Raw genomic sequence first — 16,257 nt, forward strand, 5'->3', positions numbered from 1 at the left:
TGTGATGGGCACTGCAATGGGATATATTTATGTACCGCCGGTGGCTTCCTGGCACCCACCCATGCTGTCGGTCCACACGAAGTTGTAACTGCATGTGTCCACTTCTAAAGAACCCCAGTCTGACTGGGGCATGCAGTGTGGGCCGAAGGCCACCTGCATTTAACATGACATTACCTCAGCTGTGATGGGCAATGCAATGGGATATATTTATGTACCGCCGGTGGGTTCCAGGGAGCCACCCATGCTGTGGGTGCACACGGAATTCCCATTGCGGAGTTGTACCTGCCTGTGACTATTTATAAAAAACCGCGGTCTGACTGGGGCATGCAGACACCTTGACAGAATGAATAGTGTGTGGCACATAGGTTCCCCATTGCTATGCCCACGTGTGCTGCTCCTGATGGCGGTGGCACAGGATTATATTTCTCATTGCTTCTGTACAGCATTGTGGGCTATCGCCCCGCCCCTTTTAAAGAGGGTCGCTGCCTAGCCGTGTCAACCCTCTGCAGTGTGTGCCTGCGGTTCCTCCTCATGGCAGACGCACTTATAAATAGACATGAGGGTGGTGTGGCATGAGGGCAGCTGAAGGCTGCGCAGGGACACTTTGGTGTGCGCTGTGGACACTGCGTTGTGCGGGGGGGGGGGGGGGGGTTGGCAGCATGTAACCCAGGAGAAATGGCAGCAGAGTGTCATGCAGGCAGTGATTGTGCTTTGTTGGAGGTAGTGTGGTGCTTAGCTAAGGTATGCATTGCTGATGAGGGCTTTTCAGAAGTAAAAGTTGTTGGGAGGGGGGGGCCCACTCTTGCCGGTATTGTGGTTTAATAGTGGGACCTGGGAACTTGAGATGCAGCCCAGCATGTAGCCCCTCGCCTGCCCTATCCGTTGCTGTGTCGTTCCCATCACTTTCTTGAATTGCCCAGATTTTCACAAATGGAAACCTTAGCGAGCATCGGCGATATACAAAAATGCTCGAGTCGCCCATTGACTTCAATGGGGTTCGTTACTCGTAACGAACCCTCGAGCATCGCGATAATTTCGTCCCAAGTAACGAGCACCCGAGCATTTTGGTGCTCGCTCATCTCTCTTCGATATCACTTCAAGAATTGTTGACTATTATAAGTTTGGAAGCGGACGTCAACTGACTGTGCAACATGGAAGAGGAGAGTAGCCATATGTTGAACTGCAACGTATGCTATATTTTTACAGACCTACCAGAGTAAAAGCCAAACTTCACCTGCCAAAAATGCAGGCTTGTGTCTCTATTGGAGGAAAAGGTGCAAAGTCTTCAGGAGAGAATAGCTACATTGAAACACATTAATGCCTCATGTCCACGGACGAATCGGATTCTGCATGCGGGAGCACAGGAACGATTATTGCTGGGACAACCTATCAGGCATCTGTACCCGACTGGTCGTCTAGTGTAAAAGGACTATTTTCCAGCATGTAGCAGCTAGACGCATGCATGTTGTTTAACTGAGGATGGGAATACTATGGGAAGAGGACAAAACAGCAGTGTAATAGCCTTGGCAATAGTTTGCTGAGAAACTCTGGGTCATGGCATTCATGTGGCTGTTACTTTAACATGTACTATCTAACTAAACATTATTGTTCACCCGTTCTTGACAGAAGTCTCTTTCAGCAGGAATATGTGAAATGCTATATTGCAAAAAGGCTCAGGAATTGTTTGAGGAACATGACAAAGTTTAGCATGCATGCCCCATATAAAAAAAAATACTCTTAAATTCCTAGAACGGGGGATGACATCATCACAAGCAATTATCTCAGATCTAGGGGCATGGCAGTCAAATCACATGTGATATTATCCATAGCAATTGTGAAATGGACCTGCAGCTACACCAAGGACCAGAATCGACCTGTGCTGGAGGTGTGGTGTCGCTCCGCAAGACACACAGGAGCTGGCAAATACAGTAGGTATTCAACTGATCCTGATCAGGTATAATTGGTGAATAGTACTTTCCTGAGGAGCAGATCTCACACAGTATTACTAGCTGCAGCATCATCATGTCTGTCATTCTGAATATAAACAGTTCTTATATTCCTCTCCTTGTCTTCTTTGTGTATTTTTTTCACTATATGACTACATCATCTGGAGACAGATGATAGTGCAGGAAGGGGTCAACTGGCAATTGTCTACCCCTATTGTCGGTTTAGTGATAAGTAATTGAAGTAAAGACAAGGGTTGAGAATTTAATGTTAAATGTATGTTTATTAGAGATGAGCGAACACGTTCGGCTCCGCCCCTTTTTCGCCCGAACACCGAACTTTGCAAACACTTCAGTGTTCGGGCGAAAAAGTTCGGGGGCTGCCGTGGCAGCGCGGGGGGGTGCGGCGGGGAGTGGGGGGGAGAGGGAGAGAGAGAGGGCTCCCCCCTGTTCCCCGCTACTGCCGCCCACGCCGCCGCGCATCTCCCCGCCCCCCGGCGGCACCCGGACACTTACGCGCGAACACTGCAGTGTTCGGCAAAGCCGGTGTCCGGGTGCGGATGTGTCCGTAACGGACACGTTCGCTCATCCCTAATGTTTATCCAAGAGAGCATGAAAAATGAAAAAGAGATACTATATATAAATATGGAAAAAAAAAACATTTTATGTTTTTGGTTTTCTTCAAGTTCCTTTTTAGCAAAAACATTGATAAATAATAACTAATATTTATCTCTAAATGTTCCATATGTGTTTAACTACATTAACTGGTACAAAGCATTGTGTAGGCTTTTCAACTCCTTTTGAACAAGACATTTTGGAATGTGTTGCATCTTGACTATCCCTATATGGATTGTGAGCTCTTGACTCTTCTCAGTACCTTGCTGGACAGACATATCTAGGAGTCTATACAGTAGTTCACATTTAGTTTACTACACTTGATGATCCTAGAGCAGTCTTTAGTTTTTCCTGGAAAGCCTTAATCCTCTCCTTCTGAACAGGCCATTCTAGAATGCATCGAGACTTGAACATTCCTCTTCTCAGATGTATGCTGTAATTTAGTTTATAATCCGGAATGTCTTCCAGGAATAAAAGTACGATGGAGTCCCGGCTCTGCTCAATAGCTTGCTGGAGAGCGTGTTGAATCTTGAATCTTATGGAAACAAAACAATACATTTTATTTAGAAATGAAGGCATATAGTATACTGCCATTACCATAGATTACCATCAAACAATGGAAACTTGTGTTGTTAGCTTTAATGAAATTGTAGTCACGCTATGACCAAATATTTCAGCTGATTTAAAATTAGATATATTACTGGTGAATACATTTTTATACTCAGTTTATATTAATTTATTTTGTATTATGTAGTCCTCCATTCTCTTCAGAGGAGGAGAAGGTGTTTTACTGTTAAGTCAGCAAAGACTGGAATCTGATACGGATAGTGACTTCATCAGTCTTCCCACCCCAAAACCATATCCCTCCATTCTGTCCCAAGTCAGCTTTCTAAACTCTACCTCTCATGTCTTAACTGAGGTAGTACAATCAAATTGTAATCAAGGCCACCGTCCAAAATTTATGGGCTTAATACGGAAAAAACGTTAACTCCCTTGTATGTCCATCAACTTCCACCTTAGCGACAGCAGAGGAGGGCTTTACTTGAAGAGGACCTATCACCACTGCTGAAATGCAAAAATGGAGAGAAAAAAAACAAAAGGTGGAGCAAAGCTGAATGATTGTGATACCCATTAATCAGTTTGACTGGTTAAAATATACAGACATTAGAAGATCTAAGGATGGTGAGTTCCCAAATGTCAAGGAGAATCCCAAAGATTCCCCTTGACATTTAGCAAGGGGCTTGTCCTGCTCCATACAGTTTTTTTGGGAATCCCCTTGACATTTGGGAGCTTGCCATCCTTAGGTCTCCAACTGTCTGTATATTTTAACCAGCTGAACTGATGAAGGAGTGTGACCCCGAAATGCATTTTCCCATATTGACTACGCACATCATTTAATAAAGGAGAAATTTCACACTGCTTTATCTCTTTAATATTCATCTATATTTGGAGTGTTGTGCCAAACCACCAGTTCTTTTGGCTTTATCTTCCTATCACCGCTGCTGACAGATCTGTTTTAGCAAATACTTGTATCCTCATGAAACAAAAGACTTTGGATCATCTTTTAATCTGACTTATATACATCCTCTACTATTTCTGCTATTAATTGTCAACTGTGCTACCATTCCATTTGCCAATGGGGTGTGCTCTACATAGGCTGACACTGGAAGCACTGACTGTTCAGTGTAAGAATGTGGAGGGACACACCACCAATTGGTAATACCTGCTTGTCAATTTATTCATAAATTTCTAATAGGAATAACAGAGGAACAGCACAATGCCGAGTTCTAAGAAGAGATACTCCAGAATTATTTTATGAATAATACAAGCATGTACAAAAATAGACCTATCAGAAATCCTGAGGGATATCCCCATAGCGGAGAGTGAGTGGACATTTAAACTGTGCTTGTGGCCAGAAGTGCAGAAGTCAGTACAGATGTGCAGAAGTCTGGTGAAATCCACGCTTTGTTCATTTTTATAAATGTCAGGTGATCCACATTGTCTGTGGACAGGCAATGTGTCTATCAAGTATTACACCCCCATCTGTGTTGAACACCTTTTCTGATAGCACACTGGAAGTGCGGCAGGCAAGCACCTCTAAAGCATGTTGTGCACACTCTGATCACTTGTCCAGCTTAGATACCCAGAAGTCAAAGGGGACAAAACCATGTCTAAGTACATATATGTGGGAGCTGACATGCTCTTTGACTATCACGGATAAGCGCTGCCTGTGACTGTCAGTCCAATCGTGTGCTTTAGCTGAAGGCTGCAACGGGCTGAAAAAACTATGCCACACCTCTGTTAGACTTCCCCTGCCACTAATAGTGCTGCTGATGCAGCTTCCTGCTTGTCAGTCACGAACTGTAGAGCTGCAATCCATTGCAGATGCATCGCTGCGGCCATGGGGGACATACTTTGATCTAAACTGCTTAATGGTCTGTCCTGATAGTACCACATTTTCATCTCCCTTTCCATTGCGGGAATGAGATTTGTCAATTTGACTTTGTAGCGGAAAACAAGGGGGGTGGCTACCCAGTAATGATCTGATGTAGGCTGTATGACGGTCCTTCTGCAAGCACTGCAGCATAAAAGCACTCATATGTCTTAAAATGCCTAAGGGCAATGGCCCACATTCCTCAGATCCAAGATTGTCATCCATGTAGAATAGCTGCAGTTAGTGATAGATGGAAGGAACATTGTGTAGTTCCTTCCCTACCTCTGGTCCTATATTATCCCCCTCCTCTTCCTCCTCTATGTTTCTCCCATCGGTGGAGAAATGTTTTTGGAAGACACCCCATTTTCTTGCCCAAAGCCACTCTTTCCAGCGGTGGTAAGTAATGGCAGACTAGCCAGACAGTTGGGAGATTGGTATCCCTGAATATACCAATATTTTAGGAAGCACTGCCCTACCAGGTTCATTACATGGGCCAGGCAAGGTACATGTGTGAGATTTCAAAGCCAAGGGCTGCCAGCAGGTTGGCCCGATTGTCACACACGAACTTGCCTTGCTTCAGATTTAGCAGGGTCTGCCATGTATCAGCCTGGGCCAGTAGAGCTGTCAAAAGCTCTACTGTCCACTAGACATATGAGTTTTAAGACAGCATTTTGGTGTTTACCACGCACATTACTGTAAGGGGGTCGGATTTTGTCACCTACAGATATCTGTACCGATGTGGAGGTATATTAAGAGATAGAAAAGAAGGTTGTGATAAGGTATGGCTTGTATTTTTACGAGCTGTCCCTGTTTGGCGCAACATAATTGAATTCCCCAAAAGCTACTGCTAGGTCTGTAAATAATTCGTAGCGGTGACTTTAACAATGTAGGAGGCCAGAAAACTGCAATATTCACACCAAACGATATTTTTTTTGTCTGTCTGCTTTGCTGCTATATATGTTAACAGAAGCAGAAATATACCCTCTCCCATGTATTGGCATATAAACGTGATGCAGCAACTTTCTCTACTCCCTCTAATAGAACTCCATTTAAGTTCTCTGCTGGTATACGAGCTTTCACACCCCTTAGCAATATATCCTCTGTAGACTATCTGTCCCTATTAACAGACCACGTGTTCCATAGGCATATAAACATGATGTAGCTTCTTTCTCTGTTCCCTGCAATAACACCAGTATACAAGCTTTCACCCCCCTAAGCATTATATCCTCTGTAAAATATTTGCCCCTATATAGGTATATACACGTAATGCAGCTTCTCTGTCCTGTGCTCAACTGTAAAATGTCTGGTGGTTACACTATGCCTATGTTATATATGGCCAGGTCATGTGATGCAGGCGTCCAATGAAACTGCTGCCCATATGAAAAATGGTGAACATATTTGGTGACATTAGCAAGGCATCCGTCTGCTGATTAGCTTCACACTGACCCCTGCTGGCATTATGGGAAATTCGATTTTGCAGCGATTTTTGCTAAAATCAGTTCAGAGTAACCCGATTCAATTTTGTGAAAATCGTGACAATTTTTTCGCCCAGCCTATCAAGATGAACAAAATATGTATATAAAAGAATTTCTGTATATTATAACGCACTTACCTTTTACACCACTGATCATTAAGGAAATTATGTGTTATAACAAAAATGATCTTTCTGCTTTTTTTGATGCTGTTGACAATAAGCTGTAGAGGTGATACTCCACCTTCAAAATCTCTTGCCTCATAACAAAATGTAAAATTGCTTTTCTCGTCTTCTTCAAGAGGAAGCAGATAACAATCAATCCAAGGCATGTCTTCCTTTGCATGAATGATATAAGCATCATATTCAAAGTTTTGGTCCCCTGGATCAATTTCTTTAAAGCCAAGTATTTTGTTTTCCAAAACACTCCAAAAAAACTTTATTCTCCAGCCTTGGAAGTGCAGCAGCAAAACCAAAACCATCAGAGAAGTTGTAATAGTAAAGCTGAGAATAAATAATGCCTTGAAAGGAGCATGGTCTTTGCAGGGCAAATTATCAAATTTCTCGACCAAAACCCCATGGTAATTATTAGGTGTATTGCAGATATACTGTAAGTCTCGACCTGGGACACTTGTATTTGTTGTATTAAGCCAATCTGCAAACCAAGCTATGCTTTCGCATGTGCAATCAAATGGATTATTACCCATACTTAAATTTTTAAGCTTACTAAAAACATTTTTGAAAATACTTTCCTCAACGGATGTTATTAGATTTTTATGTAGGTCCAGTTCAGTTAGTGAGCCTTGAGCTTCTAATAGAGATGGCGGCAATATATAAACATTATTTTCCCCCAAGTTCAAGATGGTTAAATTTGAAAGCCCCTTAAAAGCTTCAGCTGGTATTTCATCAAAGCCATTGGAGAATAAGTCAAGTATCTCTAGATTCTGCAGCCCTTTTAGAAACAATACAGGGCCACCAGGATTAGCCTTTTTCCATAATCGAGCGAGGTTATTGTGTTGTAAACTTAGAATTCTTAATTTATGAAGACCACTAAAAATATCTTCTTCCAGGTTAGCAATATTGTTGTTACCAAGATCTAGATAGATTAGGTTGATTAAACAGTTAAAAGGAGAATTGCTTCCCAATGTCAATGCTGTCTTCCTGAGGTTCAGCTTTTCAAGGGTTGTTATATTACAAAATGAATTACTTGCAAGATTCAGATGTTTGTTATATGAAAGATATATCTGTCTAATACTGTGAAGACCTTCAAATTCCTTGCCAGTAAGGTCCTGATCAATCTGGTTAATGCCTAAATCAAGAACTTCCAGGTGTTCTAAGCCATAAAAAGCTCTAGATTCCACCTTAGTTATATCTGTCTTTGTCAGATTCAGTGATATTAAGGATGAGTTTGAAAGAGAAGAAAATGTTTTACTTGTAATAGTTGGAAACGTGCATCCACTGAGACTCAAATTCGTTAAGCTTATCAGACCAGTGAAAGTATATTCAGAAAGCTCAATTTTTTTATTCTGTTCCATGTTTAAGTATTGCAGGTGTTGAAGCCACTGGAATGATAAGTCATCAATTTTGGGGTTCTTTGTACTGCTAAAAAACTTTTTTAAATTCAAGTGTATCAAGTTTGATAAACCGTAAAAAGCTCTGGACGTTAGATGACTGACTTGATTTTCTTCCAAGTTTAGATTTCTCAAATGATGCAAATAGATAAATGAATTATTGTCAATCTCTGACAACATGTTATTAGAAATATCCAGGCTTATTAGACTTGTAGAGTTTAAGCCTTTAAATGTTGCATTGTGTATCTTTTTAAGTTGAGAATTAAGCAGAACAAGAACTTGAATTTGTGTGCCGGCCAATTGTGAGCAAAGATCCTCCGTTAATTTGGACTCAAGTGTCATATTGGCCATTGTGAGTGTATGAAGGTTTGTCAGTTGTTGAAAACAGTCCTCTTGAATCTATGAAAAATATAATATTTTTATAGTTTAGTATATAAGTGGAGTTATAAAATTACCTGAGAGTTATCTAGAGAGTTCTGAAGACAGAGAGAGCCAAACTAGCCCTTTCATGCAAGGAACCTACTAATATAAGGTGTCAGTTTTTTAAACTACTGTGGGTACATTTGGAGAACGGGAATATTAAAGACAACACTTAACTGCAGAATAACTTTACAGTTGGGATCTTAAGATCAATAGACTGAAGTAGTGCCTCAAAGTTTTCCAATTTGCAATGCTGAAACAGGCCTGTTCTGTTGCAAGTTTAGGTCTTTAGAGCAGTAGGTATGGCCTAGAACCCACTGAAGTGAAGTGGGAGCTAAGAAACCATGGATCTTTTAAGGTAATGTGTTATAAGAAAATTACCAATTATATAAATCCCATTTTTGTGTAAAACATATTTTTAAAGAACTTTTGGCGATTTTCGTTTTAACCTTCAGTCACAATCTGCATTTTTAAAAAAAACCTAAAAGCCTGCATTTTTCACAGTGACCACAGAGCCTAATACTAGTCTATTCCTTCCTGCCTGTAGAGGAAGCTTTTCAGCAATCATCTCACTAACATCACAGGCAGGATTACACTGAAAGGTAACATCTATATGTAATAATCACACAGGATCCAACATTCACAATAGGGGATAAGCTGTGACTATCTGCTCCCATGCCTGCAAAATGACCTCTGCGCAGGTCACAGAGCATGTCCTGAAAGGGCTGTGCAGATTAGCTGAGGGCTCAGCCAATAGCAGCTACTGCCAATCACACATAGCTCTTAGCTATTCATTCATGACCGTGGGGATGAAGGAATCCTCTGCCACAGCTGTCACAGCTGTGGCAGAAGTCCCCGGCATTCTCCATCTCTTTTCAATGGGGCTAGCACTGCTGCCGCTGGCCCCATTGAAAGGACTGGCGATATGTCGGCGTGATGCCGATATCCCGGCGTGATGCCAATTTTTTTCTCGCACTGCGATGCGAGACTTTAACTTTAGAATCACATTGCAGTGGAGAAAATATCGCCAGTGGGTGGGAGCCCTAAAGATAGTGTATTTACTGCACCCTGGATGCTATCACATCTCCTTATGGTCTACATATTGAATCCATGGATTTTGGTCCTGTGTGACTTTGCATCATTGCCCCATAAATGAGGCATTTGGATTTTGCTGTTAACTATTTGTAATTTATTTACGTAAAAGTCTGTCTAATATCTGTGGGTTGTAAACATGGCATTTCCGATTCTGGTCCATTAATCGGACCAGAATAGGAAATGATGCAATCTTTTTTACATGGGCCACCAGTCTATATGAAAAATTTCCCTGTGTATCGCATAATTGGCAATAATTGGTCCGTGTCCTGTCCGAAAAATACACGGACAGCACAAGGACGGGAAATGCGCCCTTGTGAACAGGCTCTAAGGCCAAGCTTCATGAAAAGGAGACGGAGTAAACCAGCACAAAGTCCTTCAATCCCAAATAGTTATGTATGTGGCAGTGTTAATCAGCAACAGAAGGGGGTAGTATATATATGGCCCCCCACTGTTCTGTTTGCCCCTGAACATAGAGTAATATACCATACAATACCTCCTTCACAGGGTTGGATGAAAGATCAAGTTTCTGGACAGAGTTGTTTCCAAGAAACATAAAGTCTTCTTTCTTCAGTTCTTTGATCATATTATGGGAATACAGCAGCTCAGACAAGTTGGATAGCTGCTTTTTGTCTCCTAAAGCTGTAGACGTCATTTTGTTGTGAGACACATCAAGAATGCGCAGGCTCTGTCAAGAATGATATAGTTAGTTTACCCATATTGATGTCCACATTTATTATAAAACTGTGGCTAAGATCCTTGTAATGCATCATACCTGGAGATTTTCAAATGGGTTCCCATTAATTTCCTTTATGCCATTAGCATTTATCCCCAACTCAACAAGACCCTCGCAGAAGAGGAACGCTTTAATGGGAATCTTGCTAAATTCGTTGTGCTGCAGGTTTAGTATTTTAAGCAATGGCAATTGTTGACATAAGGCTGTTTCAAGAATGTGGAGAGTATTATAACCAACATCCAGATGCTCAAGTTTGTCATAGCTGGAAAGATTGGCTGCTGGCAGTGACTTCAGTCGATTGTGAGAAAGGTCTAATATTTTAATGGTTAATGGGAGGTCAGAAGGTATAGCATTTAATTCCAAGTGACTACAGTCCGCCTTGTCTGATGTGACCTTACAGTGATTTTCAGCCATGATGGGGACCACGATTACAATATACATGGCCCACAGCACAAAAGTGGTTGGTATGTTTGCAGGTTCCATTTTGTTTCTGTTGTCTAAAAACTAAAAAATATAATTGAAAAAAGTATCAGACATGAAAACCTTAGTAAACCAGTTCTTAAAATGGAAAACAAACACACATCCCATCAAGTTCATCCTTCTCAGACACTTTTCAACCTCTTTTATTAACTGACTTTTATTACAACGTATGCATAGAACAGAATCATTAACTTTTGTTAGTCATAATGCATTCACACATTCAAGAATAAAGTTTGAACACTGAGAATAACATTTTAGTGTTTCCAACAATTACATTTAGCAACAGGAAATTTTGCAAATGATTCCCATAGGTAGATTGTATGATAGTGTTGGTGTACAATTGGAGACTCACTCATTACGACTCCAGAGTGTAACAAGTGAGGCCCAATGTTCACGTACAGATTTGAATTGTGGAAAAGCGGGCAGGGTCGGATTCTGCTTCAAGGGGATGAACATGGAGAATAAAGAGTGGTGAATTATGTTATAGTGTGCCGCCATAGCCATCCCCACAGATCTGCCACTGAGGCTGCAGTAAGTTTCCATCCTCACTCCTGTCCTGCATATCATGGCGTCAGGCTTCTGGCCATAGGGTTTCCGCACCCAGACTTAGAGGGTCAGTGAGAACTCCAATACCTGTCCCCCTCCAATCTTGTTCCAGCACCTGCTATATTAGTCATCCACACCCTGTTAAACACAACACAAACCCTCCAAATATACAACTAGTATATAAATTATATCACAAGCTGTATATTTGTGCAAGAAAATACATGTAGCACATGTAAAGAATAATTACAGATATTGATAGCAGTACACATGACCAAGTGGAAAGAGAAGATCAGGACAACAAGATGGATAGATACAATCTAGGCCACCGCAAACATATCACTCGCAGGACTGAAAGAAGCGGTGAAAGACAGAAATGCGTGGGAACGTTGATCCATAAAGTGACCGAAAGTCATTGACAACTTAATGGATAATCAGCATCACACATAAACAAGCAAAACAAGCTTGCTTAGCTGGTTAGTTGCATGTGTTGGAGCAAACATCAGCATTTTGCTGTCCTATCGGAGGGGTTGCAAGACGGAAAAAATGGATCAGTTTCACTTCCCATTAATTTCAGTCGGATTTTCAGAGCCACCGTTATTCTCAGTTTGATTCCCTTCTGTCTGCATTCTGTACTTTTAACAAAAGATTGGCGCAGACTGCAGCAGTTTTTTCCGTTAAAAAAACAAAGTGAACAAAAAAGGACCCTTTCCTTTTTTTTTTACATTACAGTCAATAGGTGACAGAACTGAATGGAAAGGTTTCCACCCAGCTCTGTTTTTGTTGTGCGTTTAATGGATTAATTTTTAGATGAGCAGGACCAGAAAGGAAGAAAGACGGCAAAACAAATATATCAAAAATGGATGTAAATGGAACGAAGCCGAAACAAGCTGAGAGAACTGGTTCCATCTTTTATTGCAGATCTGTCTACCTGATTTCTTAATATATGGTTTTCACTTTATAAAGGAAATCTAAAAGATGTTTGGAAGGATATATGTGAAAGGATGTATGTGAACAGGCCCTTAATCATAGATTTAAGTCTTCCGACCATATTTTAGGGACTTCAACATACCAAACTTCCTCTCAGGGAACACAAACAATTTTTTTCAGATGACAAAAAGAAGGCTAAAAACAAGTAATATGCAAAAATAAAATAATGGTTCCTATTTGTAATTCATACCCCAAAACGGCAAAATATAATAATAATCTTTATTTGTATAGCGCCAACTTATTCTGCAACTTAAAGGAGATGTCCCGCGCCGAAACGGGTTTTTTTTTTTTTAAACCCCCCCCCCCCCCGTTCGGCGCGAGACAACCCCGATGCAGGGGTTAAAAAAACCACCCGCACAGCGCTTACCTGAATCCCGGCGGTCCGGCGTCTTCATACTCACCTGCTGAAGATGGCCGCCGGGATCCTCTGTCTTCATGGACCGCAGGGCTTCTGTGCGGTCCATTGCCGATTCCAGCCTCCTGATTGGCTGGAATCGGCACGTGACGGGGCGGAGCTACACGGAGCTACACGGAGCCCCATAGAGAAGAGGAGAAGACCCGGACTGCGCAAGCGCGGCTAATTTGGCCATCGGAGGGCGAAAATTAGTCGGCACCATGGAGACGAGGACGCCAGCAACGGAGCAGGTAAGTATAAAACTTTTTATAACTTCTGTATGGCTCATAATTAATGCACAATGTACATTACAAAGTGCATTATTATGGCCATACAGAAGTGTATAGACCCACTTGCTGCCTCGGGACAACCCCTTTAATCAAGATATTCCAGATGTCAGATTCTTAAATGACTTCAAACCCAAAGCTATTAAAGGGGTTGTCCCGCGAGAGCAAGTGAAGTTATACACTTCTGTATGGCCATATAAATGCACTTTGTAATATACATCGTGCATTAAATATTGGCCATACAGAAGTTATATACTTACCCCCCCCCCGGTGTTGGCGTCCCCGTCTTCATGGCGCCGACCGAAGCCTTCTTCTCCCTTGATTAGACGCGCTTGCGCAGTCTGCTCTTCTGTCCCGTTGAATGGGGCCGCTCTGGCGTGCTCGTGCCGCTCAGCCGGTCTGCGCATGCGCAGATGACCTGTGCGGCGCGAACACGCCAGAGCGTGTAGAAACGTAATGGTAAATGGTTCCTATTCACAGGAATGTCTGTGAACAGCTATGGCCCTTTGTAAAGCAGTGCAGAACATGTTGGCACTGCATCAATAAAGATTAATATTACCTTGTGATGTGCAACTACAACTCTCAGCATGCCTACGGTTGGCAGCAAGCAGAAAACTGCATAACAATGCCCACTGGTATGTAGTAAGGGCTTAGTCAGACGGGCGTTTTTTGCCGCGATTTGCGCATGCGCATGCGTCCGGCGATTTTTTAAAACCATTGCTTCGCAATGGTATCGGACACATGAGCGCTTTTTATGCGCTCGTCCGAAAAATTATAGAACAAAAAATCGCAGATCGCACCTATCTGCGATCTGCGATTCCTGTTCGCTTCTGTATATGCGCTCAATGGGGCCGGCGGCAGCAGCGCCGACCCCATTGAGAACATATAGAAGACAAATCATTCTTCTCTGCCACAGCTGTAACAGCTGTGGAAGAGAAGAACGATGTTTGCCCATTGAATTCAATGGAGCGGCAATACAGCCGCTCCATTGAAAGCAATGGGCTGCCGGCGTGCGCGGGGTTAATTGTCGGGAAGGGCTTAAATATATAAACCCTTCCCTGCAATTCATGCTAAAATGCGTTAAAATAAAAAAAAATTGTATACTCACCTTTCCGCTGCAGCCGGAGTCCAGCCGCGGCCGCTGTCAGTTCTCCTGAACTGCTTCTCGGCACTATTCAGCCGGCGGGGCTTTAAAATCCCCGCCTGCTGAATGATCTGCTCTGATTGGTCACAGCCTGACCAATCAGAGGCCGGTTTCACTCACACACCCATTCATGAATTCATGAATGGGTGAGTGACTGCTGCCTCTCAGCGCTGAGCCAATCAGGGGCAGGTCTGACTCACATCCATTCATGAATTCATGAATGGGTGTGAGTGAGGCATGCCTCTGATTGGCTCAGCGCTGAGCCAATCAGGGGGCAGGTCTGACTCACACCCCCTTCACACCCACTGCAGGACGGCTGCCCGGAGCTGCAGGCAGAAAGTGAGAATGCAATTTTTTTTTATTTTAACACATTTTAGGATGGATTGCAGGTAAGGGCTTATATATTTAAGCCCTTACCGACAATTCATCCCGGGCTCGCCCGCAGCGCATTGCTTTCAATGGAGACGGCTGTATTGCCGTCTCCATTGAATGCAATGCGCTGGACAGCTCCGGCCCGTTTCTAATGAAACGCGGCTAGGAGCAGATTTTCGGGCGATTTGCGGGCGACTTGCGCGCACCGGTCACGCGATTTGCGGATGCGCATCCGTCATGCGATCCGCAAATCGCGGCAAAAAACGCCCGTCTGACTAAGGCCTAAGCCTGTTTTTCCTACATTATCGTAACTTTCATATTGGCCGTGGTGCTAAAGGCAAGAGAACACCTAGATTACTTATCTCAAATTTATACTATGTGCAATAATGAGATCTGCCATTGTACATATTACATAGCGAGCTCTATGCAAGTAGCAAGCTTACAAAGTGTAAACCAACAACCCAGCTTAATAAGCAACTATACTGTAGCATTACATATAATTACTCTATCATTACGGACACTTAAACTTGTATTGGAAACTTACTGGCAGTTCCTCTGGGCAGGAGAACTAATAGGTACTTCTTCTTACTGTGCAGAGCATGCAGGCCCATAGCAAAGGGATACAGAGACAACCAAGCTGCTGCAAAGTGTGGGTGGAGGAGGTTTTGCTGTGTGACTGATATTAGGGCAGTGCCTGCCGCCTGGGAGTGGTTACATTCTCGTGCACATAACTCCACCGTCAGCAATGTGGTTATACAGTAGATTTCTCCGACTCCGTACGTTCAGCGCTCCATTCTTATATAACACAATCACTCTCACTTTAGGAATTCTTCCTCTTCTTGCTTTGATGCATAATGACTGCCGAAAACAAAGCAAAACTTTAGTAACTTTCATTGCAGTACAGTTTTTTTCTTTCACTCTTTGTATTTTCTGCACCGTCACTTAGCGATGACATGGGTACCCATATGCAATGTTAATGGCGTATGGGCTGCGGGTCGGACGGCCTGCATTGACTTCAACGGAGGCCGTCCGCAGCAAGATACAGCATACTGCGATTTTTCCTCCACTTGCGGATTACACAATTTGTATCCGCGAGTGTGAGCGTAAAACCACTTTTACATGCCTTTCAATGCATGCGATTTTCATGGCTTCCAGAATGGATCAGTGACTTTGGGCCAACCAGCTGTTCCTGCTGGACCTTCCTGGTTCTTCAGGCCCACCTTCCGCATTTGTCCTTGCTGACGATGAGGGATTTGGCCTGACAAGATGAGTGCAGTAATTAGAGCCTACATAGTTCTACACAATATTCTGCCCGGACAACCATGCTGGTCAGAATGCAGAAGAGGCTAAACCTACAACTCTTCCAGTGGAAGTTGGGGATGACCCAGGCTGCATCGCAGACTAGCAGCATCTGCTCTCTGAGTCAGAGACATCCTCACAGACTACTTTCTGAGTCCCTAGGGAGCAATTCCATGACAGATATACTATGTTCGAGGAAGCAGATGAACTGATCTCTCCAAATAGTATAAGTTTTTTTAAGCCGGCTGTACTTCTGCTTTTTTTGTTTAACTAGATACTTACTGGCACATTTATTTAGGGACTCGCAAAACAACGGGGACCCTTTTTAAAAAAAAGAAAACCATGTGCTGTGTGCTAAAAACGATTTGATTAGAATTGCATAGGGCAGCTGTGACTGTGCCATTAACAGCTGGAGGGCACAGTTAACGGCACTGTTTGCAGGTGCCCTATTGCATCTCAGGCATTG

At 42.8% G+C, this 16,257-nt stretch overlaps 1 protein-coding gene across 2 annotated transcripts; it reads right to left on the reverse strand.

Moving 5' to 3' along the window:
• Nucleotides 1-2,531: 2,531 nt before the first annotated feature.
• Nucleotides 2,532-15,165, reverse strand: TLR3 (toll like receptor 3). 2 transcript variants are annotated; one of them, XM_066573431.1, is made up of 5 exons: nt 15,037-15,165; nt 10,322-10,779; nt 10,043-10,234; nt 6,605-8,433; nt 2,532-3,093 (listed from the first exon to the last, which is right to left on the reverse strand). In XM_066573431.1, the coding sequence occupies exons 1-5, from the start codon at nt 15,101-15,103 to the stop codon at nt 2,865-2,867; spliced, it is 2,775 nt and encodes a 924-aa protein (XP_066429528.1). In that variant the 5' UTR covers nt 15,104-15,165; the 3' UTR covers nt 2,532-2,864. The 2 variants fall into 2 exon arrangements, with proteins under 2 accessions (XP_066429528.1, XP_066429529.1); XM_066573432.1 differs by having other exon boundaries at nt 10,322-10,786; nt 15,037-15,154.
• Between the last annotated feature and the right edge of the window lie 1,092 nt (nt 15,166-16,257).

Source organism: Eleutherodactylus coqui, chromosome 7 (genome assembly GCF_035609145.1).
Source record: "Eleutherodactylus coqui strain aEleCoq1 chromosome 7, aEleCoq1.hap1, whole genome shotgun sequence".
Taxonomy (NCBI): Eukaryota; Metazoa; Chordata; class Amphibia; order Anura; family Eleutherodactylidae; genus Eleutherodactylus; species Eleutherodactylus coqui.